The 25330-nt window shown below is 44.2% G+C and overlaps 1 protein-coding gene across 3 annotated transcripts in view; it reads left to right on the plus strand.

The window, feature by feature from the left end:
- The window catches only part of LOC129814883 (metabotropic glutamate receptor 4-like), a 330969-nt gene extending 307840 nt beyond the window's left edge, over nt 1–23129 (plus strand). The window contains exons 10-11 of one of the 3 annotated variants that reach the window (XM_055868006.1): nt 18205–18463; nt 22984–23072. In XM_055868006.1, the coding sequence (XP_055723981.1) occupies nt 18205–18462 (258 nt within the window). In that variant the 3' untranslated portion in view covers nt 18463; nt 22984–23072. Of the gene's footprint in view, nt 1–18204; nt 18464–20894; nt 22018–22983 lie in introns of those variants that run through there. The other 2 variants (XM_055868004.1, XM_055868005.1) reach the window with 2 other exon arrangements.
- Nucleotides 23130–25330: the final 2201 nt, after the last annotated feature.

Raw genomic sequence — 25330 nt, forward strand, 5'->3', positions numbered from 1 at the left:
TATACAGAAGATAGCCCATGGTAAAAGACCATGTCCGTATTATGGCAAGAACAGCTCAAATAAGCAAAGAGAAACGACATACTTTAAGACATGAAGGTCAGTCAATCCGGAAAATTTCAAGAACCTTGATATTTTCTTTAAGTGCAGTCGTAAGAACCATCATGCGCTGTGATGAAACTAGCTCTTATGATGACCGCCACAGGAATGGAAGACCCAGAGTTACCTCTGCTGTAGAAGATAAGTTCATTAGAGTTAACAGCCTCAGAAATTGCAGCCCAAATAAATGCTTCAGAGTTCAAGTAACAGACTAATGGAGACTGTGTGAATCAGACTGTCATTCTGCAGCGATACGCCATCCCAGCTGGTTTGGGCTTAGTAAGACTATCATTTGCTTTTCAACTGGACAATGACCCAAAACACCTCCAGGCTGTGTAAGGGCTATTTTTTCCAAGAAGGAGAGTGATGAAGTGCTGTATCAAATGACCTGGCCTCCACAATCCACAAACAAGTGCTTAGCATATGTGGGAACTCCTTCAAGACTGTTGGAAAAGCATTTCAGGTGAAGCTGGTTGAGACAATGCCAAGAGTGTGCAAAGCTCACGGCAAATGGTGGCTATTTGAAGAATCTGAAATATAAAATATATTTTGATTTGTTAAACACTTTTTTGGTTACTACATGATTCCATATATGTTATTTCATAGTTTTGATGTCTTCACTATTATTCAAACATTTTCAAAATAAAGAAAAACCCTTGAATGAGTAGGTGTTCTAAAATTTGGACCAGTAGTGTAAGGAATTTGAAATGATTTTTACTTTTGATACTTAAGTATATTTTAGCAATTACATTTACTTTTGACACTTAAGTATATTTAAAACCAAATACTTTTAGACTTTTACTCAAGTAGTATTTTACTGGGTGACTTTCACTTTTACTTGAGTCATTATCCGTTAAGGTATCTTTACTTTTACTCAAGTATGACAATTGGGTACTTTTCCCACCACTGCCTTTCACCGCAGATGCAGAAGTTCGATATCGCTTGATGATGTGGATTGAGATGCAGCCCATGCAAAACAGATATCTTTGGTTTAAACAGACAGATTGACAGATTGTTTCCATTATGTTAATTAGATTTCTGCGGGGGTGCGGAAACCGTAGGCTAAGGGATGGTGAATTTTTCTGTTATACTCTGTGTCAGAGCACCAATTTTTCATTTTGTAATCATTAAGTTTTAATCTCCCCTGCAGTCTTGGTTTTATGAAGACTAGAATTACAAGCTGAGGATTGCATAATTCTGTGATTACAGTATATCTGAGATACAATTACATTGAGGAGGTATGTATCAGTATAAAACTGCTAAGCCATTAATTACTTAAAAATTAAAAGTTCTGATCTGAAGAAATGTCCTATTCTACATGCAGAGGATTTGAAGATAATTCCTATAAACTCTGCAGGCCCTTTGCATACAGTAGCCTGCTTGTTATTCTGTGACTCATGCGTATGTGACAGCCATGTGCCACAGTGTATTAGTGACCGTTGAGCTGTTTACACAACCACAGAGCTCACACTCGTGTCATTGTGTCAAATCAATGATTCTGGCCTGGTGAACGGCAAATCCACTGAACACTGGGATTCACACCTAGGGGCAATTGTATTGGTTTTCATTCAAAAACGTTCAAGCCTTCGATTAAGCCTGCCTGGAATGGAGTGTCAGATGGGTGGGGTTTGCACTTTTTGGGACTATTCCATTGGTTCTGTTGTGACAACCAAGCTGAATCAAGTGCAGCATAAGAATTAGAAAGAAACCAAATACTGTTTGAACCATTTGAACTGTGAGAAATGGATGCACTGTGAACCCCAATGTGCTGTCATTAATTCAAACGTTTGAGGAAACCTGTTGCAGTTAATATATCTGAGTATATTTATTGGGATTTTGTAGTCATTACTCAAACTGATGGAGTCACTGTGACCCTGTAGATCAGGGGTAGGCAACCCTGGTACTTGAGTGCCAAAGGCACTTCATGTTTTTGATTTAACCGACCTGGAAGACCAGGTGTGTTGAATGTAATACAGTGGGCTGAAGCTCATGGTTTACAGGCCTGCAAATAGGGTTGCAAAATTCCGTTAACTTTCCCAAAGTTCCCAGATTTTCAAAAAATCCTGGTAGAAGAATTTCCAGGAATCTTCCACCCAGGATTTCTGGGAAACCTTGGACATTTACCAGAAGGTTGCAACCTTAGATGCAAGTCACATTATGCTGGTTTACAAAGTGATGTGAAAATCCTATAATCCAGCCAGAGTTAAGCTATCTAACAGCTGAATGTTTTATTCACCTGCAACCTGCACTCATAATGACTGCCAGGATTAGGAACAGTGTGAGGAGACTACCTAAGCTATTTAAACTGGAACAACCATTTTCGGAACGGGTGCAAAAAATCCAACAAAATTATTGGATTAGTTCACAACAATGTATGTTATTTATCTTTGTGTAGTGTAAGATTAATCAATCAACCACTCAATGTAAATGCAAAAACACAGATATTAAAAACAATAATTTTAAAAAGTACATTTGTTAACATAACTTTTTTTTAATGTAGTTGATATTTAATGTAGTTGACTCATTTCGTTTTGATTCAGTACATCATTAACATTTTAAGTAATAGGCCTAATCACTTTTCATTGACTATGAGTTCAATTTACCAGAAGTATTTGAGTTAAAAATGCCTTGGGGTTTACAGTGTGGATGTTGAGTTTTTAGCACATAACCATAGCTGCAGTACAGTGTACTGTAGGGCTCCACAGCCTTGAGATAAAAACAATGGTTAAAATGAGTAGGTGGAAGCAGATCTATTTGGCAGATAGACAAAGAATGGGGCCTCGGTAGCTGTCGTGAGCACTGGTTATTTACTCAGGGGCGAGAGGCTCGTGAATGCATTGCACTGGCAGGGATGACACCATCGGTGGGGCTGGAGTAAAACAACAGAAAGAGGGGGGGTCTAAAGAGCTATACTATAATGTCATCATCATCACCGTCTTCCCACTAAGGCTGCAGAGGCAGGAAAAAAACCCCAGAGAACATTCTGCTAGGATCTCTACTCAGCTTGTACATGGCTAAAATGTATATCTTCTAAGACTGACTATCACTTATGAACTGCGTTCAACATGTGTATTCTTCTGCAGTGCGTTAATGTGCATTGCATATGGCCATTGCGAGTAAGATGCACTCGGTCATTGTGCAAAATGTCCATAGAGTCCACTGTGTGTTAACGTAATGAAGCCCTTACTGAGCCCGATTAATTGTGTGTATCGGTCAACTTCCTTTATCAGTATGACCTGTTGTGGAGTTAACACAATGCATACTCATCTGAAGAACAGAAAGATACCTCCAGGGATCAAAAGGGGAGAACATATTTTACAAGAAGATTATGCCGCTTTTGCTTAAGCTCTTCTAAGTCTTGTCTGCTACCATCACATTGTGTTAATAATGGTGCATAAATACTGGCACATGGATCATCCTTTAAAGGCTCGTTCATCATTTCATTAATAAGAACAAGGTAAACGAACACAAACCGCAAAAGCTCCACATGTACTGAATAACAGACATTGACCTGAACATTGCGTATCTCTTGTAATCAGTAGCAAACCGCCATGCATGTCAATAACTACTGTCTTCCAGCTGTCCATCTTCTGCTTTGAAAGATAAAAGAGAATCGTGAAGTAGACTTAACGTAAGCTTATTCCTAGATGAGGTAATCCATTAGCTAGTGTGGCTTTGAATCACAAAACAGGAGGTGCCCTACTTTTTGTTTCTCCTCACAATCCTGCAGAAACCCAGCCCTGCTAATTCAATTTGAAAACCTGGAACAAGTTATCTTATAGAGGCTTATGATAAGAGGTGGCTTTTCTTCTCCCTTCATATATTAAACATTCATTAATTCGTTTTTCCTCTGGAAAGGGGCGGACACAGTTGTGAAGACAACTTTAGTTCTTTTTGGAGGAGGAGTGCCACCACTGCCAGGAGACTGGAGCTCTGTTACTGTAGGTGAGAGAGAAAATACAGCGGCGAGGCTGAGCTAAGACTTCCCTTATACTGCTCTCTCTGCTTCCTCTATCGTCTTAACATGCATGACAGTAGCTAGTCATATTATACACATGCGCACACAGGAAACGTTGAACGTAGCGGAAATATGCCTCTGCAGTATGATTAGAAGATTTAGTGTTGAACTACTGTGCTATTTGTTCTACAAAAATTCTCTTTTGAGCTAAAATATTCCGGATGATGCCACCCACAATCAACAATATTGGGCTGCAGTACACACAAACTTCTCGATTTTCCAATCAATTGGAATAATTCTGTGATAGATCATCTGCGCTGTTATGTAAACAATGTTCCTTTATAAGAAATTAACATGCAAACACAAAAGCACCTCGTAATCATCCAAAGTGACAAGCCCGACAAAGCCTTGCAGCTGGAAATGACATGTCTTTTAGAGCAAATTAAATGCTTGAGTTGCTCTGGGTCTTGATTTAGCTTATCTGTCCGCCTATGTGCTCATCACCAGTTTACTGCAAGCCTCCCTCGCCTGGCACTCCAATTACACTAATTTATTTGTCATCCTGTGTCAGGAGAAATGTAACACACGCCATATAGGAGGCCTTCTCTATCAGTCGAATCTGGTCTATCTATAAGTGTGTGATCACAGAGCATGATGCCGGATGTGGGATTCGATGTGGCACTGCCTCACCTGGAGAGGTGCAGTAAATCAGAGGATGTCGGTCAGGTAGCGGGAGTGGGAGGAGTGGTAGGAACGTCTCACAATGGAGTCCAAGGGGAAGGTTTCTCGCCTCACAATGGACACAATTCCAACGCAATCGGGCCGCCTTAGAAAGAGCTGCCATTACGGTGCTCGGACAGCTGGCTGCTAGTGAGTGGTTTTGTCCATCTCTTTTATGTCATCGAGTTTTCATTACGCTGTTTACAGTGTTCTTGTGGTTGCCTCTCGGCTGTTCAAAAAGTAGGTTAGTTCAACAGCCTGAGATTACGTGCTGTGATCTCGGGTCCTTCTTCTGTTTATTTTATGAACAAGTCTTATAAGTAAATATTTTCTATCTACAGCTTATTAGCGTACACCTAATATGTCCCCCCCTGTTGATGATACTCATTATACATTAAGGTTGAACCAAAAGATTACATGTATCAAATATGAAATGAAATACAAAACAATGAAATATGTGAAATTGAATTAAGCAATAATGTATGTTGATGTACATGATGTACAATATTCAAATATGTTTCTATATCATAACAATAGCCTAATATTTAATTTGCCATATTTTTTTTTTTTTTTAAGTTTCACATTGTCATTGGTTGCACTAATTGCACTGTTTGTCTTCATAACCTGGTTCAAGTATTCATGACATTAACCTGAGGAAGGCACAGTGATGCCGAAACGTTGGTAAATACCCAATAAATGACTGGGAGTTTATATATGGAGTGTGTGACTTTCTTTATTTTTATGTTTTTTCACATGTAAACAACATTATTCGTTGTACAGCTGTCCCAGAGGCCTAATAGAACACAATGAGGATCAATGGGACAGAGCACAGAGGCCTGGATAAGATCTAGGATTTCATACTGGTTGCATCGGCTACATGGCACAAGCATGTAGTTGTCGTCCTGTGCTTTCCTAGAGGGAGAGGGGATTGGACAAGAAGCTAATCAAGGCCAAAACATTGTAGCCCCTTTGTAAATCACGTTCTTCAGCAGCACCACATTAGAGTCCCCGGGGGAAGGGAAAAATCCTTATTGGTTTAATTAGACTATAACCACAGAAACCATGTGAGGCTGTGAAATTGAAATGAATATTGAAATGATTCATAGCCTGTTGTTTGAATTTGCCATACTGAACTATGAGTAAAACAAAGAAGCGTCATTGTTTCCCCAGGAAGAATGTTAGTCAATAACGGAAAATGAAAGTGCTTTTTATCCATCAGTCTTAAGATGGAGCATATGTGATGCCGCTCGCATGTTAGCGTTTATTAGGATGAATCTTATCCTGGAGGCAGAGCTGAGCGGTTTTCACTAGATGGGCCAGCCGCAAAGTCAGAATTGGCTATACCGTAAAAAATGTATTGAAAACAAAAATGTGCTTTTTTTGTCTTAAGGTGAGGCGTAAGGTTAGCAGTGTGGGAAGGTTGGTGTTAAAGGGGAGCTGAACTTCCTGATTTGACCTTGTTTTTCAGTGGCCATGACTGAAGCCAAACGATAGTTGTCTAGGGGGGGGGATTTAATGTGGGTGTCTCTTGTGTATGTATTGCACGTGGCAAGCATTTGTACATTCACTCTGCCAAGACAGTACACAGTTACTAGATAACGTGAAACAACCTAACCTGTGTCTTGAAGTTGCCTCGGCTAGCTAACTTCATTCGCCAATTAGCTTTAGCTTTAGCTTTACATTTACAATGTAAATGGGACAATATTTTCATGTTGCACATCTTTTAGTTGTCTCATTAAATGCTTTCAATATTTGTATGTGCATGTCTACAATTTATAGTTGGTTTGACGTTTTTAAGTCATTGAAACTTGAAGCTATAGACCTTTTCAAATATTGTCTCATGTACGTGGTGTGATTTACTGATGGTCCCTAACTACCCCTATACGGATATCGAATGTCAAACCAAATTGACCATGGGCATTACGATCGGGTCGTGTGCAGCTATGCTCCGAATTGAAGATTACTTGGGTGCTGCAAGCTGTGGGCATGTGGGTAGGATTGAAATAAACCCAACCCTAGGAAAACTGTTACAGTTCTCTTCATTCCGTTACATACGCATTTTTCCTTTTAAATCTCGCAAACCTCAGTTTTGGACAAGACTGACTTTATGACCAAAATGATCCTATTTAGACTTTGTAGCCAATTTGATACTAGAATAAATAAATGAATAAATCATATTGTTGCCACATAGGCCGTTTTCAAAACAAGAAGTTGCTTTTTAGGGGCAGTCACTCTCTAAGGTTAGGGTTAGGTCTAAAATCAGATGTTATGACCGTGCCAGCTAGTATGACCACCCTGCACAGCTGACTTCAGTACATGAGTCATCCCAATAAATGCCAACCTACATCCAGCTCGCTAAACAAATGCAGGTTCATAGAAATCACATATTCTATATGTGCAGGTCTGCCAATAGCACTCCTCCAATATGCGCTGTTCTGAATGTGCTGAGGAAGAGGCAGATTAGGGGAGAAGTACAGGCGAATGATACAGGCGAATGAAGTACAGGCGAATGAGGTTTTGTAAACACCAGGTGTAGTAGACTAACAGTGAAATGCTTACTTACGGGCTCTTCCCAACAATGCAGAGACAAAATATAAAAAAAAATTATGGAATGATAATAACACAAGGAAAAATACACAATGAGTAACAATAACTTGGCTACAGTACCAAGTCGATGTGCAGGCGTACGTGGTAATTGAGGTAGATATGTACATGTAGGTAGAGGAACTAGGCAACAGCATAGATAATAAGCAGTAACAGCAGCATATGTGATGAGTCAAAAGAGTTAGTGCAAAGGGGGTCAATGCAGATAGTCCAGGTAGCTATTTGGTTAACTATTTAGCAGTCTTATGGCTTAGGGATAGAAGTTGTTTAGGGTCCTGTAGGTTCCAGACTTGGTGCATCGGTACCGCTTGCCGTGCTGAGGCAAAGAGAACAGTCTATGGCTATACATTGTATACGGAAAGTATTCAGACCCTGTCACGATCGCTGACGTCGTGGAAATGACCGGACCAAGGTGCAGCATGGTCCGGTCATTTCCACGACGACAGCGATCGTGACAGAACTACCCACCACAAGCGGACCAAACAGCATGGCCGGGAGGAGCAGACAGAGTGGACATGGAAAGACATTCTGGAAGGAAAGGGATCCTGGATGTGGGAGGAGATCCTGGCTGGAAAGGATCGCCTGCCGTGGGAGCAGGTGGAAGCAGCGAGGAAGGCGGAAGCAGCTAGAAAAGGGGACCAGCGTTACACGGCCACTGCTGGCAAGGAAGACCGGGAGGCCACTCCCCAAATCCCCAACTCCCCAAGGTTGGCGGAGCTAACTCCCCGTGCTCACGGTAGGGAGCGTGGTACTAGTCAGGCACCGTGTTATGCGGTGAAGTGCACGGTGTCTCCAGTGCGCGTTCACAGCCCGGTGCGCTATATTCCAGCTCTCCGCATCGGCCGGGCTAGAGTAGGCATACAGCCAGGATGGATTGTGCCAGCACAGCGCTCCTGATCTCCGGTGTGCCTCTTCGGTCCAGGGCATCCTGCGCCGGCTCTGCGCACTGTGTCTGCGGTGCGCTGTCACAGCCCAGTGCGTCCTGTGCTTGCGCTCCACATGTGCTGGGCCAAAGTGGATATTCAGCCCGGACGAGTGGTGCCAGCTCAGCGCTCTAGACCTCCAGTACGCCTCCACAGTACAGTATGTCCTGTGCCTCCTCTCCGCACAGGACATAGCCCGGTGCCACCGGTACCGGTCCCACCATGCATCAGACATCCAGTACGCCTCCACAGTCCAGTACGTCCTGTGCCTCCTCTCCGCACTCGTCCTGAGGTGCGGGTCAACAGCCCGGTGCCACCGGTACCGGTCCCACGCATCAAGCCTCCAGTGCGTCTCCACAGTCCAGAGCTTCCGGCGACAGTTCCCAGTCCAGAGCTTCCGGCGACAGTTCCCAGTCCAGAGCTTCCGGCGACGTTTCACAGTCCGCAACCTCCAACGACGGGCCACAGTCCGAAACCTCCAACGACGGGCAACAGTCCGAAACCTCCAGCGACGGTCCCCAGCCCGGGACCTCCAGCGACGGTCCCCAGCCCGGGGCCTCCAGCGACGGTCCCCAGTCCAGAGCCTGCAGAGAGGGTCCCCAGTCCCAGTCCGGCGCCTGCAGAGAGGGTCGGCAACGAGGGTTCCCGCACCAGAGGCGCCACCAAAGTGGGGGAAGCCAGAGGTGAAGCGGGGTCTGCCTCCAACACCGGACCCCCCCCTATAGTGTCAGGTTTGCGGTCATGCCCTGACGGTAGAGATCTTTTTGTTCTCTATGTTTGGTTGGTCAGGGTGTGACTCGGGTGGGAAACTCTATGTTCTTTGTTTCTATGTTTTGGCCGGGTATGGTTCTCAATCAGGGACAGCTGTCTGTCGTTGTCTCTGATTGGGAATCATATTTAGGCAGCCTTTTTTCCTTTGGTATTTGTGGGTAGTTGTCTTTGTTAGTGGCATTATAGCCTAAGTAAGCTTCACTGCCGTTTCCTTTGTTCAATGTTTTGTTGGCAACATTTATCAATAAAAGAAATGTATGCTCACCATGCTGCACCTTGGTCCGGTCATTTCCACGACAACAGCGATCGTGACAGACCCCTTCCCTTTTTCCACGTTTTGTTACGTTGCAGTCTTATTCTAAAATGGATAAAATACATGTTTCACTCATCAATCTACACACAATAACCCATAATGACAAAGCGAAAAAACAGTTTATTTGCAAATGTATTAAAAATAAAAAACAGAATTACCTTATTTACATAAGTATTCAGACACTTTGCCATAAAGACTTGAAATTTAGCTCAGGCGCATCCTGTTTCCATTGATCATCCTTGAGATGTTTCTACAATTTGTTCACCTGTGTTAAATTGATTTGATTGGACATGATTTGGAAAGGCACACACCTGTCTATATAAGGTCCCACAGTTGACAGTGCATGTCAGAGCGAAAACCAAGCCATGAGGTTGAAGGAATTGTCCGTAGAGTTCTGAGACAGGACTGTGTCGAGGCACAGATCTGGGGAAGGTTACCAAAGCATTTCTGCAGCATTGAAGGTCCCCAAGAACACAGTGGCTTCCATCATTCTTAAATAGAATAAGTTTGAACCACCAACACTTTGGTCAGAGAGGTGAACATGAACACGATGGTCACTCTGACAGAGCTCCAGAGTCCCTCTGTGGAGATGGGAGAAACTTCCAGAAAGACAATCATCTCTGCAACACTCCACCAATCAGGCCTTTATGGTAGAGTGAGCAGATGGAAGTTACTCCTCAGTAAAAGGCACATGACAGCCTGCTTGGAGTTTGCCAAAAGGCACCTAAAGGACTCTGACCATGAGAAACAAGATTCTCTGGTCTGACAAAACCAAGATTGAACTGTTTGGACTGAATGCCAAGCGTCACGTGTGGAGGAAACCTGGCACCATCACTACGGTGAAGAATGGTGGTGGCAGCATCATGCTGTGGGGAAGCTTTTCAGCGGCAGGGACTTTGAGACTAGTCAGGATCGAGAGAAAGATGAACGTAACAAAGTACAGAGAGATCCTTGATGAAAACCTGCTCTAGACTGCTCAGAACCTCAGAGTGGGGCGACGGTTCACCTTCCAACAGCACAATGACCCTAAGCACACTGCCAAGACAAGGCAGGAGTGGCTTCGGGACAAGATTCTGAATGTCCTTGAGTGGCCCAGCCAGAGTCCGGACTTGAACCCGATCGAAAATCTCTGGAGAGACCTGAAAATAGCAGGGCAGCGACGCTCCCCTTCCAACCTGACAGAGCTTGAGAGGACCTGCAGAGAAGAATGGGGAAAACTCCCCAAATACAGGTGTGCCAAGCTTGTAGCATCATACCCAAGAAGAATCAAGGCTGTAATCGCTCCCAAAGGTGTTTCAAGAAATTACTTAGTAAAGGGTCTGAATACTTATGTAAATGTAATATTTCTTTTGTTTAATACATTTGATAAAATGTTTTTGCTTTGTCATTATGGGGTATTGCGGGTAGATTGATGAAGGACATTAAAATACACTGCTCAAAAAAATAAAGGGAACACTTAAACAACACAATGTAACTCCCAAGTCAATCACACTTCTGTGAAATCAAACTGTCCACTTAGGAAGCAACACCGATTGACAATAAATTTCACATGCTGTTGTGCAAATGGAATAGACAAAAGGTGGAAATTATAGGCAATTAGCAAGACACCCCCCAAAACAGGAGTGATTCTGCAGGTGGTGACCACAGACCACTTCTCAGTTCCTATGCTTCCTGGCTGATGTTTTGGTCACTTTTGAATGCTGGCGGTGCTCTCACTCTAGTGGTAGCATGAGACGGAGTCTACAACCCACACAAGTGGCTCAGGTAGTGCAGTTCATCCAGGATGACACATCAATGCGAACTGTGGCAAAAAGGTTTGCTGTGTCTGTCAGCGTAGTGTCCAGAGCATGCAGGCGCTACCAGGAAACAGGCCAGTACATCAGGAGACGTGGAGGAGGCCGTAGGAGGGCAACAACCCAGCAGCAGGACCGGTACCTCCGCCTTAGTGCAAGGAGGTGCACTGCCAGAGCCCTGCAAAATGACCTCCAGCAGGCCACAAATGTGTGTCTGCTCAAACGGTCAGAAACAGACTCCATGAGGGTGGTATGAGGGCCCGACGTCCACAGGTGGGGGTTGTGCTTACAGCCCAACACCGTGCAGGACGTTTAGCATTTGCCAGAGAACACCAAGATTGGCAAATTCGCCACTGGCGCCCTGTGCTCTTCACAGATGAAAGCAGGTTCACACTGAGCACATGAGCACATGTGACAGACGTGACAGAGTCTGGAGACGCCGTGGAGAACGTTCTGCTGCCTGCAACATCCTCCAGCATGACCGGTTTGGCGATGGGTCAGTCATGGTGTGGGGTGGCATTTCTTTGTGGGGCCGCACAGCCCTCCATGTGCTCGCCAGAGGTAGCCTGACTGCCATTAGGTACCGAGATGAGATCCTCAGACCCCTTGTGAGACCATATGCTGACACATGCACATTTGTGGCCTGCTGGAGGTCATTTAGCAGGGCTCCTTGCACTAAGGCGGAGGTACCGGTCCTGCTGCTGGGTTGTTGCCCTCCTACGGCCTCCTCCACGTCTCCTGATGTACTGGCCTGTCTCCTGGTAGCGCCTGCATGCTCTGGACACTACGCTGACAGACACAGCAAACCTTTTTGCCACAGTTCGCATTGATGTGTCATCCTGGATGAACTGCACTACCTGAGCCACTTGTGTGGGTTGTAGACTCCGTCTCATGCTACCACTAGAGTGAGAGCACCGCCAGCATTCAAAAGTGACCAAAACATCAGCCAGGAAGCATAGGAACTGAGAAGTGGTCTGTGGTCACCACCTGCAGAATCACTCCTGTTTTGGGGGGTGTCTTGCTAATTGCCTATAATTTCCACCTTTTGTCTATTCCATTTGCACATCAGCCTGTGAAATGTATTGTCAATCGGTGTTGCTTCCTAAGTGGACAGTTTGATTTCACAGAAGTGTGATTGACTTGGAGTTACATTGTGTTGTTTAAGTGTTCCCTTTATTTTTTTGAGCAGTGTATATATATTTTAGAATAAGGCTGTAACATAACAAAGTGTGGAAAAAGTCAAGGGGTCTGAATACTTTCTGAATGCACTGTAACTTCTATTTTTTGAAAAATACACACCAATATAGCACTATCTGTACATTGAGGGTAGCTGGTTTCTGTACTACAATTCTACCAAGTATTTGTACCACTGACAGACTTTTATGAGCTGTTTTGACTGCAACTAAGCATATATCTAAGGTAGGTTTGATTTTGTTCACAACCATACTTAGTTATTACCAGTTATAACCATAGGCGAGTACACAAGGTGCTCCATCTATATCAGGTCAAGATCACTCCAACTGTTCCCCTCCGCCCTCTGAGGATATGTATAATTGAATATTATGTCTCCAGATTCAAATATATACTTTTTTAGATTTGCCGTACAGTAACTACTTTTCTGAGAATACTCACCAATACAGCTCTCTGTGTAAATTCAGAGCTTATCCGAGTTCTTGTATTGCAGTTATATATCAAGTATTATACCATTGTCACGATCGTGTGGAGGATTGACGGACCAAAACGCAGCATTAGGAAAATAAGCCATGTCCTTTTATTGATGAAGAAGGCAAAACGAAACCAACACACTTTCAAACTAACCAAAACAATAAACGATCGTGAAGCTAAATAAACGATGTGCACACACAGGCTACAAACGTTTAACATAGACAACTACTCACAACAAATGAAAGCCTATGGCTACCCTAAATAAGGCTCCCAATCAGAGACAACCGAAATCAGCTGTCTCTAATTGGGAACTCATTCAGGTAACCATAGACTCTCCTAGACAACTAAACATACATAGACAACGCTAGACACATGTACTCAACACAAACCCATATACTACACCCAACAACCCCTTTACCATAGAATCACCCAAAACCAACAAAACACAAACATTCCCCATGTCACACCCTGACCTAACTAAAATAATAAAGAAAACAAAGAATACTAAGGCCAGGGCGTGACATAACCCCCCCCTTAAGGTGCGAACTCCGGGCGCACCATTACACAGTCTAGGGGAGGGTCTGGGTGGGCTTCCATCCACGGTGGCGGCTCCGGCTCTAGTCGTGGTCCCCACGTCACCACAGTCCCTAACCGCCTCCTTAGCTTCCTCCAAATGACCCCCCTCCACATTAACCCCACTGCATTAAGGGGCAGTTCCGGACTAAGGGGCAGCTCCGGACTAAGGGGCAGTACCAGGGTCAGGGGCAGTACCAGGGTCAGGGGCAGTACCAGGGTCAGGGGCAGTACCAGGGTCAGGGGCAGCTCAGAACTAAGGGGCAGTACCAGGGTAAGGGACAGCACCAGGATAAGGGGCAGCTCCGGACTGAGGAACGGCAGCTCCGGACTGAGGGACTGCAGCTCCGGACTGAGGGACGGCCCATGGCTGGCTGACGGATCTGGCTGCTCATGGCTGGCTGACGGATCTGGCTGCTCATGGCTGGCTGACGGATCTGGCTGCTCATGGCTGGCTGACGGATCTGGCTGCTCATGGCTGGCTGACGGATCTGGCTGCTCATGGCTGGCTGACGGATCTGGCTGCTCATGGCTGGCTGACGGATCTGGCTGCTCATGGCTGGCTGACGGATCTGGCTGCTCATGGCTGGCTGACGGATCTGGCTGCTCATGGCTGGCTGACGGATCTGGCTGCTCATGGCTGGCTGACTGATCTGGCTGCTCATGGCTGGCTGACTGATCTGGCTGCTCATGGCTGGCTGACTGATCTGGCTGCTCATGGCTGGCTGACTGATCTGGCTGCTCATGGCTGGCTGACTGATCTGGCTGCTCATGGCTGGCTGACTGATCTGGCAGATCCTGTCTGATTGGCGGCTCTGGCAGATCCTGTCTGGCGGGCGGCTCTGGCAGATCCTGTCTGGCGGGCGGCTCTGGCAGATCCTGTCTGGCGGGCGGCTCTGGCAGATCCTGTCTGGCGGGCGGCTCTGGCGGCTCCTGTCTGGCGGGCGGCTCAGTAGGCTCATGGCAGACGGGCGGCTCAGTAGGCTCATGGCAGACGGGCGGCTTTGCAGGCTCATGGCAGACGGGCGGCTTTGCAGGCTCATTGCAGACGGATGGCTCAGATGGCGCTGGGGAGACGGATGGCTCAGATGGCGCTGGGGAGACGGATGGCTCAGATGGCGCTGGGGAGACGGATGGCTCAGATGGCGCTGGGGAGACGGATGGCTCAGATGGCGCTGGGGAGACGGATGGCTCAGATGGCGCTTGGCAGACGGGCAGTTCAGGCATAGCTGTGCAGACGGCAGACTCCTGCCGGCTGAGGCGCACTGTAGACCTGGTGCGTGGTGCCGGGACTGGTGGTACCGGGCTGGGGACATGCATCTCAGGGCTAGTGCGGGGAGCAGCAACAGGACGCACAGGACTCTGGGGACACACAGGAGGCTTGGTGCGTGGTTTAGGCACTGGTGGTAAAGGGCTGGAGACACGCACCATATGGCTAGTGCGTGGAGGAGGCACTGGTGGTACTGGGTTGGGGCGGGGAGGTGGCGCCGGAAATACCGGACCGTGCAGGCGTACTGGCTCCCTTGAGCGCCGAGCCTGCCCAACCTTACCTGGTTGTATGCTCCCCGTTGCCTGGCCAGTGCGGGGAGGTGGAATAACCCGCACCGGCCTATGTAGGCGAACCGGGGACACCATGCGTAAGGCTGGTGCCATGTACGCCGGCCCGAGGAGACGCACTGGTGACCAGATGCGTTGGGCCGGCTTCATGACATAAGGCTCAACGCTCAGTCTAGCCCGGCCGATACGTGGAGCTGAAATGTACCGAACCGGGCTATGCACGCGTACAGGAGACACCGTGCGCTCTACTGCGTAACACGGTGTCTGCCCGTACTCTCGCTCTCCACGGTAAGTACAGGGAGTAGGCGCAGGTTTCCTACCTGACTTCGCCACACTCCCTTTAAGGCCCCCCCCAAGAAATTTTTGGGTTGTACTCACGGGCTTCCAGCCTTGTCTCCGTGCTGCCTCCTCATATCGCCTCCTCTCAGCTTTAGCTGCCTCCAGCTCTTCACGAGGAAGGCGATATTCTCCCGGTTGTGCCCACGGCCCCTTACCATCCAGTATCTCCTCCCATGTCCACGAATCCTGTGTAGGTGGGTCCTGTTGCCGCTTTCCATGCCGCTTGGTCCTGTATTGGTGAGTAGTTCTGTCACGATCGTGTGGAGGATTGACGGACCAAAACGCAGCATTAGGAAAATAAGCCATCTCCTTTTATTGATGAAGAAGGCAAAACGAAACCAACACACTTTCAAACTAACCAAAACAATCGTGAAGCTAAATAAACGATGTGCACACACAGGCTACAAACGTTTAACATAGACAACTACTCACAACAAATGAAAGCCTATGGCTACCCTAAATAAGGCTCCCAATCAGAGACAACCGAAATCAGCTGTCTCTAATTGGGAACTCATTCAGGTAACCATAGACTCTCCTAGACAACTAAACATACATAGACAACGCTAGACACATGTACTCAACACAAACCCATATACTACACCCAACAACCCCTTTACCATAGAATCACCCAAAACCAACAAAACACAAACATTCCCCATGTCACACCCTGACCTAACTAAAATAATAAAGAAAACAAAGAATACTAAGGCCAGGACGTGACAACCATTTGAAGACTTTGCATCCCATTGGCAGATTATTATATGCACAAAATGACCTTATTACAGTCATACTAAATGTACATGGCATAGAAAAGTACAATATTAGGCTCGCTAAAGAAATGCAGGTCCATAGAAAAATGTAAGTTCTATATGTGCAGGTCCGCCAATAGCACTCCTCCAATATGTGCTGTTCTGAATGTGCTGAGGAAGAGGCAGATGAGGAGAGAAGTACAGGCAAATGATCCAGCCAGTCTACTGTCTGAGTCACAGTCTTTCAGACTTGCTCTGATATACACTCACAGCCCCATGGTGGACAATTCATTTCAGGCTTACTCAACAGAAATGCAATGCCAAACAGTAATTAAAATGTTCAGAGTGTACAGTGAATGAATTCTAATGGTCAACTCTGCATTAACGGATGACATGCTTTGTATTTGTATTTGTATTTATTATGTATCCCCATTAGCTGTTGTCAAGGCAGCAGCTACTCTTCTTGGGGTCCTGCAAAATGAAGGCAGCTACAGTGGGGCAAAAAAAGTATTTAGTCAGCCACCAATTGTGCAAGTTCTCCCACTTAAAAAGATGAGAGAGGCCTGTAATTTTCATCATAGGTACACCTCAACTATGACATACAAAATGAGAAAAAAAATCCAGAAAATCACATTGTAGGATTTTTTATGAATTTATTTGCAAATTATGGTGGAAAATAAGTATTTGGTCACCTACAAACAAGCAAGATTTCTGGCTCTCACAGACCTGTAACTTTTTCTTTAGGAGGCTCCTCTGTCCTCCACTCGTTGCCTGTATTAATGGCACCTGTTTGAACTTGTTATCAGTGTAAAAGACACCTGTCCACAACCTCAAACAGTCACACTCCAAACTCCACTATGGCCAAGACCTCTTCACCTAGATGGTAAGCAAAGCAATCTGGAGAGAAAGCGGAGCGTCTTAGAGGGTTAGACATGACAAAAACAGACAAAGACACACTAGCGGAAGTAAAGTCTGGGGATGCTACACTCTGTTGATGAAACAGCAGGAGGGAATCTCTTGCTGCATTAGATAGCGAGCTACAGAGAAAGGTCTAGTCCAACCGAACAGATTTGAATTATAATGATCTCTCAGTCAAGTACCTTACAGGTTAACACACTATTGGTATTTATTGATTTCATTACATGTTAAACGAGATGTGTCAGTGTGGATTATGTTCATTGTAGGTTGGGTCATAGTGTCATGGTATAAAACCATTAGGGTCTACACCATCTTATATTAGCTCAACCTTTAATTGCTTTTCCCTGATCAAGTCAGGCGATCAGTATTTGTAACAATGTACTGTATACATTACAATTCATACGAGCCTGTCCCTCCCCTTTAAATGTTCTCAATAAGATGGCCTAATTAACACAGTTCTGCTTTGCCAACACTTAAAATGGAGTGAGGGAGACTGCTGATCAGCAAGGCCCTCCCCTGTGGGTCACAATGTTCAGCCATGGATAAAAAATTCATGAGGTTATTTCGGTTTTTTTTATGGAGCAGCTTGTAGTGAATCAGAACAGGGCAGATAGGCTGGTGTTATGACATTCCGTTTTAAAGGTTGACGTGATGGCCATGTTAAAACAAGCACTGCCGAAAATCAACAAACAAGAGTGTCTTGGTTGCTTGGTTTTGTGCACCGTGGTGGTACTGGTGTGTGTGTGTGTGTGTGTGTGGGGGGGGGGGGGGGGGGGGGGGGTTGTTATGAAGAGAGGATCAAGCCATCCTACCAACAGATACCTTTGTTAATAATTTACTTGTGTAATGTGAATTGTAATTAATAATAGTGATACACCACAAACATGTCTTATACGCTTTAGGCTTACAGTATATACTATATACTCGTTACACGTTCACAAGAACTTTGGTGAAGAGCAAAGCTCTGTCACGGATTGTACGGTGTCTGTGTCCTTCACAAATCATTTCCGTCTCTTCATGAAGGACAAATGGACAGAAGTATTTAACCTCAGATAAGTAAAGAGGGTTTGACATGAGCATTAACATCTAGAGTAAACCACCAGGGATGCGGTGAAGCAGTAACTGTCGATTCCCGACACCGGTTACATTAACCCTAAACTTAACCCTAAACTTAACCAACTTCGATCCGTAGGTCTAACACAGTCTCCTTGACATTACTTTACAGATGTACATCCAGACAACCACGCTGACCATCTCTGTGAGCCTGAGTGCGTCTGTCTCTCTGGGGATGCTGTACATGCCCAAGGTCTACGTGATCCTCAGGCACCCAGAGCAGAACGTGCCCAAACGCACACGCAGCCTCAAGGCTGTGGTCACAGCTGCCACCATGTCCAACAAGTTCAACCCCAAGGCGAGCCTACGTCCCAACGGAGAAGCCAAGTCCGAGTTGTGTGAGAGCCAGGAAACACAAGGTGAGTTATAAGGTGAAGACAAATATATGCTATATATACTGAACAAAAATATAAATGCAACGTGCAATAATTTAAAAGATTTTACTGAGTTACAGTTCATATGAGGAAATCAGTCAATTGAAATAAATTCATTCGGCACTATTCTATGGATTTCACATGACTGGGAATACAGATATGGGAATACAAATACCTTATATGGGAATACAAATACCTTAAAAGAAATGGGCCTCTCAATGGGCCTCAGGATCTCGTCACGATATTTCTATACATTCAAATTGCCATAGATAAAATGGAATTGTGTTCGTTGTCCGTAGCTTGTGCCTGCCCATACCATAACCCCAATGCCACCATGGGGCACTCTTTTCACAATGTTGACATCAGCAAACCGCTCACCCACAATTCTCTAAAACAACGTTGGAGGCGGCTTATGGTAGAGAAATTAATTTCTTACTCTCTGGCAACATTCCTGCAGTCAGCATGCCACTTGCACACTCCCTCAAAACTTGAGACATCTATGGCATTGTGTTGCGTGACAAAACTACACATTTTAGAGTGGCCTTTTATTGTCCCTAGCATGAGGTGCACCTGTGTAATGAGCATGCTGTTAAATGTATTTTACCCTTCAGGCACTGTAATTGAAATGAATAAATTGGTTTAAGAGGTGGAAAGCAAAGTATCCAAATCATTATTTACTGGCCACCATGCGCCGTTGTTATTTTACACTTCGATTGATGTAGGAAATGTGCTGCCGTGTTTTATTTTAAGTCAGTTTGTGAGTTGTGGGAGGCATTTAAACATTCCATGATAGGCTCAAAATATCCACTGTGTGTGGCTATCACTAAGGAGGGCATTAATACCAGGAGCGGTGTACTGTGTAGTCTTACTTCAACAGCTACCTCAACGCCATACACAATTAACCTATTGTATTGAATGTATGAGATCCATTTCAATGTTTGTTATACACCATGTACAACAACCATATTTTATTTTATAATTTCAATGCATTCAGTTGACTATCACAGAAAGACACTACTCAATATGCTGAACAGGTATATTTTCAGCAGTTTGGCTCAGATTTGTGGCAGTGTTCAAAGCCCGGTGTAATTAATTGAGAGGTAAATGAGTTTCCTTTCTGAACCAGCTGAACCTCTCTCTGCCTGAGTCCATCTCCCTCTAATTTCAATAGCAATAAAAATGCTTGGTGGTTTCTGGGACAGACTCTGGCTTTATACAACGGTGGTAAATAATGATTTCAACCATTGACTCAGCAGAAAATGTCTCAGGTGATGGCCAAAACACTCACCCACACGGCTGGCTCGTTTCCCTCAGAAAAGAAAAGAGTGGTCTGAGTCGGTAATGTCTGTCAATAGACATAGACTCCCTGTTTGTGGGTAAATCTTAATGACAGATGCATATCGTGATGATTCACTGTTCCCCGAGAGCTAGCTTACAGTATTTGGGGGATTATTTAGCCCCTGCAATTTGTATTCCACTGATAACAAAAGTACAGAGATGTTCCCCAAAAATACATTGTTGACAATTTACTGTAGTTGTTTATATTGAATGCAACATTGCAAATATTTGATGGCAAACTGATGAGGATGCTGAGCATGGTGTGGCGTTACATAACATCTACACATAAGCCTTTATCTTAAAAACATTTATTTACTTTAACGACAACAGTTACGATGTAACAATAAGTGAGGACAGGGAGGTTTGATAGCAAGCACAAATTCCTCGCCTATCTGTTTACAAGGGGCATACAGTGCATAGGTATTTGAATAAGCACCATTTGTCATTGCCATTACGGACACATTGTATGATGATGTGGCAAGTAGCCTAGTGGTTAGCGCATTGGGCCAGTAACCAAAAGGTTGCTGGATGAAATCCCTGAGCTGACAATGTAAAAATCTGTTATTCTGCCCCTGAACAAGGCAATAAACCCACTGTTCCCTGGTAGGCTGTCATTGTAAATAAGAATTTATTCTTAACTGACTTGCCTAGTTAAATGTAAAAATTATTTTGGGAAAAATTCATGTCTCACCATCTCTCTGACTGGCTGACATTGGTAGCAGGGATGGTACAATTTATACGCTCCGGCTCAGCAGATCAGATAAGACGGTCAGGAGAGAACTGGAGAGTTGAGGCCTGATTACCCAGTAGACAGGGTAGGAAGAGGTGGAGGTCTGGGAGGGGATTGAGAGCCCACCCACTGTACAAATACGACAGGGACAATATACTGTGTGTGTCTATATATATATATCACACACTACCGTTCAAAAGTTTGGAGTCACTTAAAAATGTCCTTGTTTTTGAAAGAAAAACTCTATATAGTCCCCCAGAATATTTTTTCACAAAAAAAGTATTTTGTTGACACAGCTTCTAAAATGGAGTATTACGTTAAGCATTTCATTAACTGCAAAACCACCCATGTCATCTATAGATTGGAACGTCCACAGTGCAAGGTGTTCTACATTGGACCGACAAAGAGACGCCTTCAAGACCGCTTAGCGGAACACAAGTACTCCATACGGGTAGGCAATGAAGAGTACCCCAAGGCAAGAAACTACAAGTCCTTACACCATGGCAACCCTGCCTCCCTACAAGCTATGGGTATTGATCATATTCCGGCATCAATTAGAAAAGGGGACCGTCTGAAACAGTTAAACCAAAGGGAAAGTTTATGGATTTACAAACTACAGGCCACTAAGTACCCTGGTTTAAATGAAGATATGGATTTCTTACCCTTCCTGTAGGGTCGTGATAGGTCCATTTGCTGTTATCTAGTGCTATGTTTAGACTGTTGCTGTTCATGTTTTGCTGTGTTCTAGTGTACTATGGAATATATTGCTTTCTTATTCTTGACAACAGTCATATTTAAGGTTAGAACTACCTTTCTAGGCGTTCTGATACTTCTAGCTTGGAGTTGAATTTTTTGATAACATAGCTACAGTATTTCACTTTTTAATGTGTATAGTATTGCTTACTAGGTACGTCCAATCAATTTTGTAACCACTCCCTCTTCAAATTAGGGCTAATTGGAAAAGCTGTTCAAAAGAGGACATTGTATTAGTTCTTTGTACTCCCTGATGAAGGCCATGCAGCTGAAACGCGTCGGATTTTTAAACTTTGTTTCTATTGAACATGCCATACAAAGGCATTTTAATTAATTATAGAAAGGAAGAAGGAAGAGTGCCTTGGTCCTCCTTTATTTTTTTTGTCTAAAGGCCAGTTTTAGTGCTTCTTTAATCAGAACAACAGTTTTCAGCTGTGCTAACATAATTGCAAAAGGGTTTTCTAATGATCATTTAGCCTTTTAAAATTATAAACTTGGATTAGCTAACACAAAGTGCCATTGGAACACAGGACTGATGGTTGCTGATAATGGGCCTCTGTCCGCCTATGCAGATATTCCATAGGAAAAAAAACACATTTACAGCTACAATAGTCATTTACAATATGAACAATGTCTACACTGTATTTTTGATCAATTTGATGTTATTTTAATGGACCTAAAATGTGTTTTTCTTTCTAAAACAAGGACATTTTTAAGTGACCCCACACTTTTGAAGTATATATATATATATATATATATATATATATATATATATACACTGCTCAAAAAAATAAAGGGTACACTTAAACAACACAATGTTTGATTTCACAGAAGTGTGATTGACTTGGAGTTACATTGTGTTGTTTAAGTGTTCCCTTTATTTTTGAGCAGTGTATATACATACATTGAGTATTCCATACTTTAAGAACACCTTCCTAATATTGATTCTTCCCTCCTTCAGAACATCCTCAATTTTTAAGGGCATGGACTCTACAAGGTGTCAAAAGCGTCCCACAGGGATGCTGACTGATGTTGACTCTATTGCTTCCCACAGTTGTGTCAAGTTGGCTGGGTATCCTTTGGGTGGTGGAAAAATCTTGATACAAACAGGAAACTGTTGATTGTGAAAAACCCTGCACCGTTGTAGTTCTTGACACAAATTTGTGCGCCAGGCACCAGCTACCATACCCCGTTCAAAGGCACTTCAATTGTTTGTCTTGCTCATTCACCCTCTGAATTGCACACATAAGTACATAATCCATGTCTCAATTGTCTCAAGGCTTAAAAATCCTTCTTTAACCTGTCTCCTCCCCTTCCTCTACACTGATATAAGTGGATTGAACAAGCGACATCAGTAAGGGATCGTTGCTTTCACCTGGATTCACCTGGTCAGTCTATGTCATGGAAAGAGCAGGTGTTCATAATGTTTTGTATACTCAGTGTACCTACAGATACATCTATATATGAAACTTGGTCCAACCTGTAGCTGAAATGACATGGTATTTACTCTTAGGTGGATATAACATAATGTATATTTCTGGATATGTCATCATTGATATCCACCTGTCGATGTACTAAGCACAAAGTAGAAATTCGGCACCACTACTTACAAACCACAGTGTACAGCAATAACTTTGATGTTGCGCTGACCTCGTCTCTGTGTTGATCTCATCTCCTTCTTTCTCTTCTCTTTCAGCTTTCTCCACAAAACAAACATACATCAGCTACAGCAACCATGCAATCTAGGAGAGGAAGGCCATGGTCATTGCTCAGGACGGTCACCTCGTGGAGCATTTTCTTATGCAGTGGAAATGGGGGGGGGATAGGGCAAGAAAATGGACATGGGACATGTGAGAATCACTAAAGAATTTCATAGGGAGTAGTCATTGTTAAGGACAGAGAAAAGACAAACAGAGATGCAGGAAGGGACCCTCAGGGGGCCCCAACAGAACAAATACAGTATAATTGTGATGTTCCATCTTGTGTTGGCCATGGCAGACAAGACAAACACTTCCCTCCTGGCCAGAGTCCAGAGTACAGAGAGGATTCATGCAGGATGGGGCTTCTAATCCCTTCTCGTTGTTTACATTGCTGCATTTCCTTCTCTTTCACTATGACTTTTCATCTCAAGCTGACAATTGAAAGAATCTGTTTAGGTGTGTGCGATGCAATGTTGTAGTCTGCCAGTGTTGTCATCAGTAAGTGACATTGCTCTCAATGCTTCGGGAAGTTGCAGAAACACCAGTTTAAGAGTGGTCCGTACTTAAATGTCTAGGAAGACTTTAAATTATGTCATTGTTAAAAAATATATTTCTAAAATTATTCCATTTTTTTTTGTAAAGACTGGATGGAAAAAATAATTCCAACAATGCAGGATACTTGTACCCCATCATAAAAAATATATAATGATGTTGACAACAAAGAATATGGTCATTATTGATTTTAAGCATGCCAGTTTGAACATCCTGTGTTGTGTTGTTAAAAAAAATATATTTAGAATGCGTTCAAACTATGTTGCAGTGTCGTTCCCATTGTTCGGGCCTGAGCCTATTGTACGTAATCTCCAAACTGGTGAAGGTCTAGTGATTGATCTTTGTTTACTGTGCTAAAGTGAGGCCCTACCAGCTATCCAAAGGCTGCCATTGCCCTCTTCCCACTATGTCCGTGCTTTAATACTAAAATGAAGAGCCTGAAAGAGGCCCTACATTGAAATACCATAGCTGACCCCAATCCACGTCCACCAGCTATACTCCTGGTCACACAAAGGTTTTCATTGATTGATATGATTTATTTAAGCGCCATACACCTACCAGTGCCCAGTCCACATGGGATAGCACAACACTACTAAATACAATATTCCTTTTACTCAAGGTACAGCTAAGTTGTACAGATCTAAATAAAGTATGCACTTGCCACACAGTATTCATTCACCCAAGATAATATCCATAACGAGACTAATTCATCACAAAAAAATGTTGTCTCTGAGGACTGTCATGTTCTGTAAAATGCTTCAGGGATATGTTCGTATACTATATGACTGATGCCTCAAGCTGCAGAAAATAACCTACTCAAGACAAAATGCTCTCTGAATAAATACAATATATGACCCAAAGTATATGGATACCTGATCGTCGAACATCTCATTCCAAAATCATGGTCATTAATATGGGGTTGGTCCCCCCTTTGCTGCTACGCTCTTCTGGGAAGGCTTTCCACTAGATGTTGGAACATTGCTTCAAGAACTTGCTTCAATTCAGCCACAACAGCATGAGTGAGGTCGGGCACAGATGTTGGGCGATTAGGCCTGGCTCGCAGCTGCCGTTCCAATTCATCCAAAACATGTTTGATGGGGTTGAGGTCAGGGCTCTGTGCAGGCTAGTCAAGGTTTTCCATACTGGTTTCAACAAATCATTTTGTATGGACCTCACTTTGTGCACGGGGGAATTGTCAGGCTGAAACAGGAAAGGGCCTTGCCCAAACTGTTGCCACAAATTTGTAAGCACAGAATCATCTAGAAAGTCATTGCGTGCTGTAGCGTTAAGATTTCCCATCACTGGAACTAATAGGCCTAGCCCGAACCATGAAAAATAGCCCCAGACCATTATTCCTCCTCCACCAATCTTTGAAGTTGGCACTATGCATCCGGGCAGGTAGCGTTCTCCTGGCAACTGCCAAACCCAGATTTGTCCGTTGGACTGCCAGATGGTGAAGCAAGATTCATCACTCCAGAGAACTTGTTTCCACTGCTCCAGTCCTATGGCAGCAAGCTTTACACCACTCCAGCCGACACTTGGCATTGCGCATGGTGATCTTAGGTGTGTGTGCCACTGCTTGGCCATGGAAACTAATTTCATGAACAGTACTTGTGCTGACGTTGCTTCCAGAGGCAGTTTGGAACTTGGTAGTGAGTGTTGCAACCGAGGACAGACGATATGTGCTTCAGCACTCAGCGGTCACATTCTGTGAGCTTGTGTGGCCTACCACTTCGAGGCTGAGCCGTTGTTACTCCTAGACATTTCCACCTCATAATAACAGCACTTACA

Source organism: Salvelinus fontinalis, chromosome 18 (genome assembly GCF_029448725.1).
Source record: "Salvelinus fontinalis isolate EN_2023a chromosome 18, ASM2944872v1, whole genome shotgun sequence".
NCBI lineage: Eukaryota > Metazoa > Chordata > Actinopteri > Salmoniformes > Salmonidae > Salvelinus > Salvelinus fontinalis.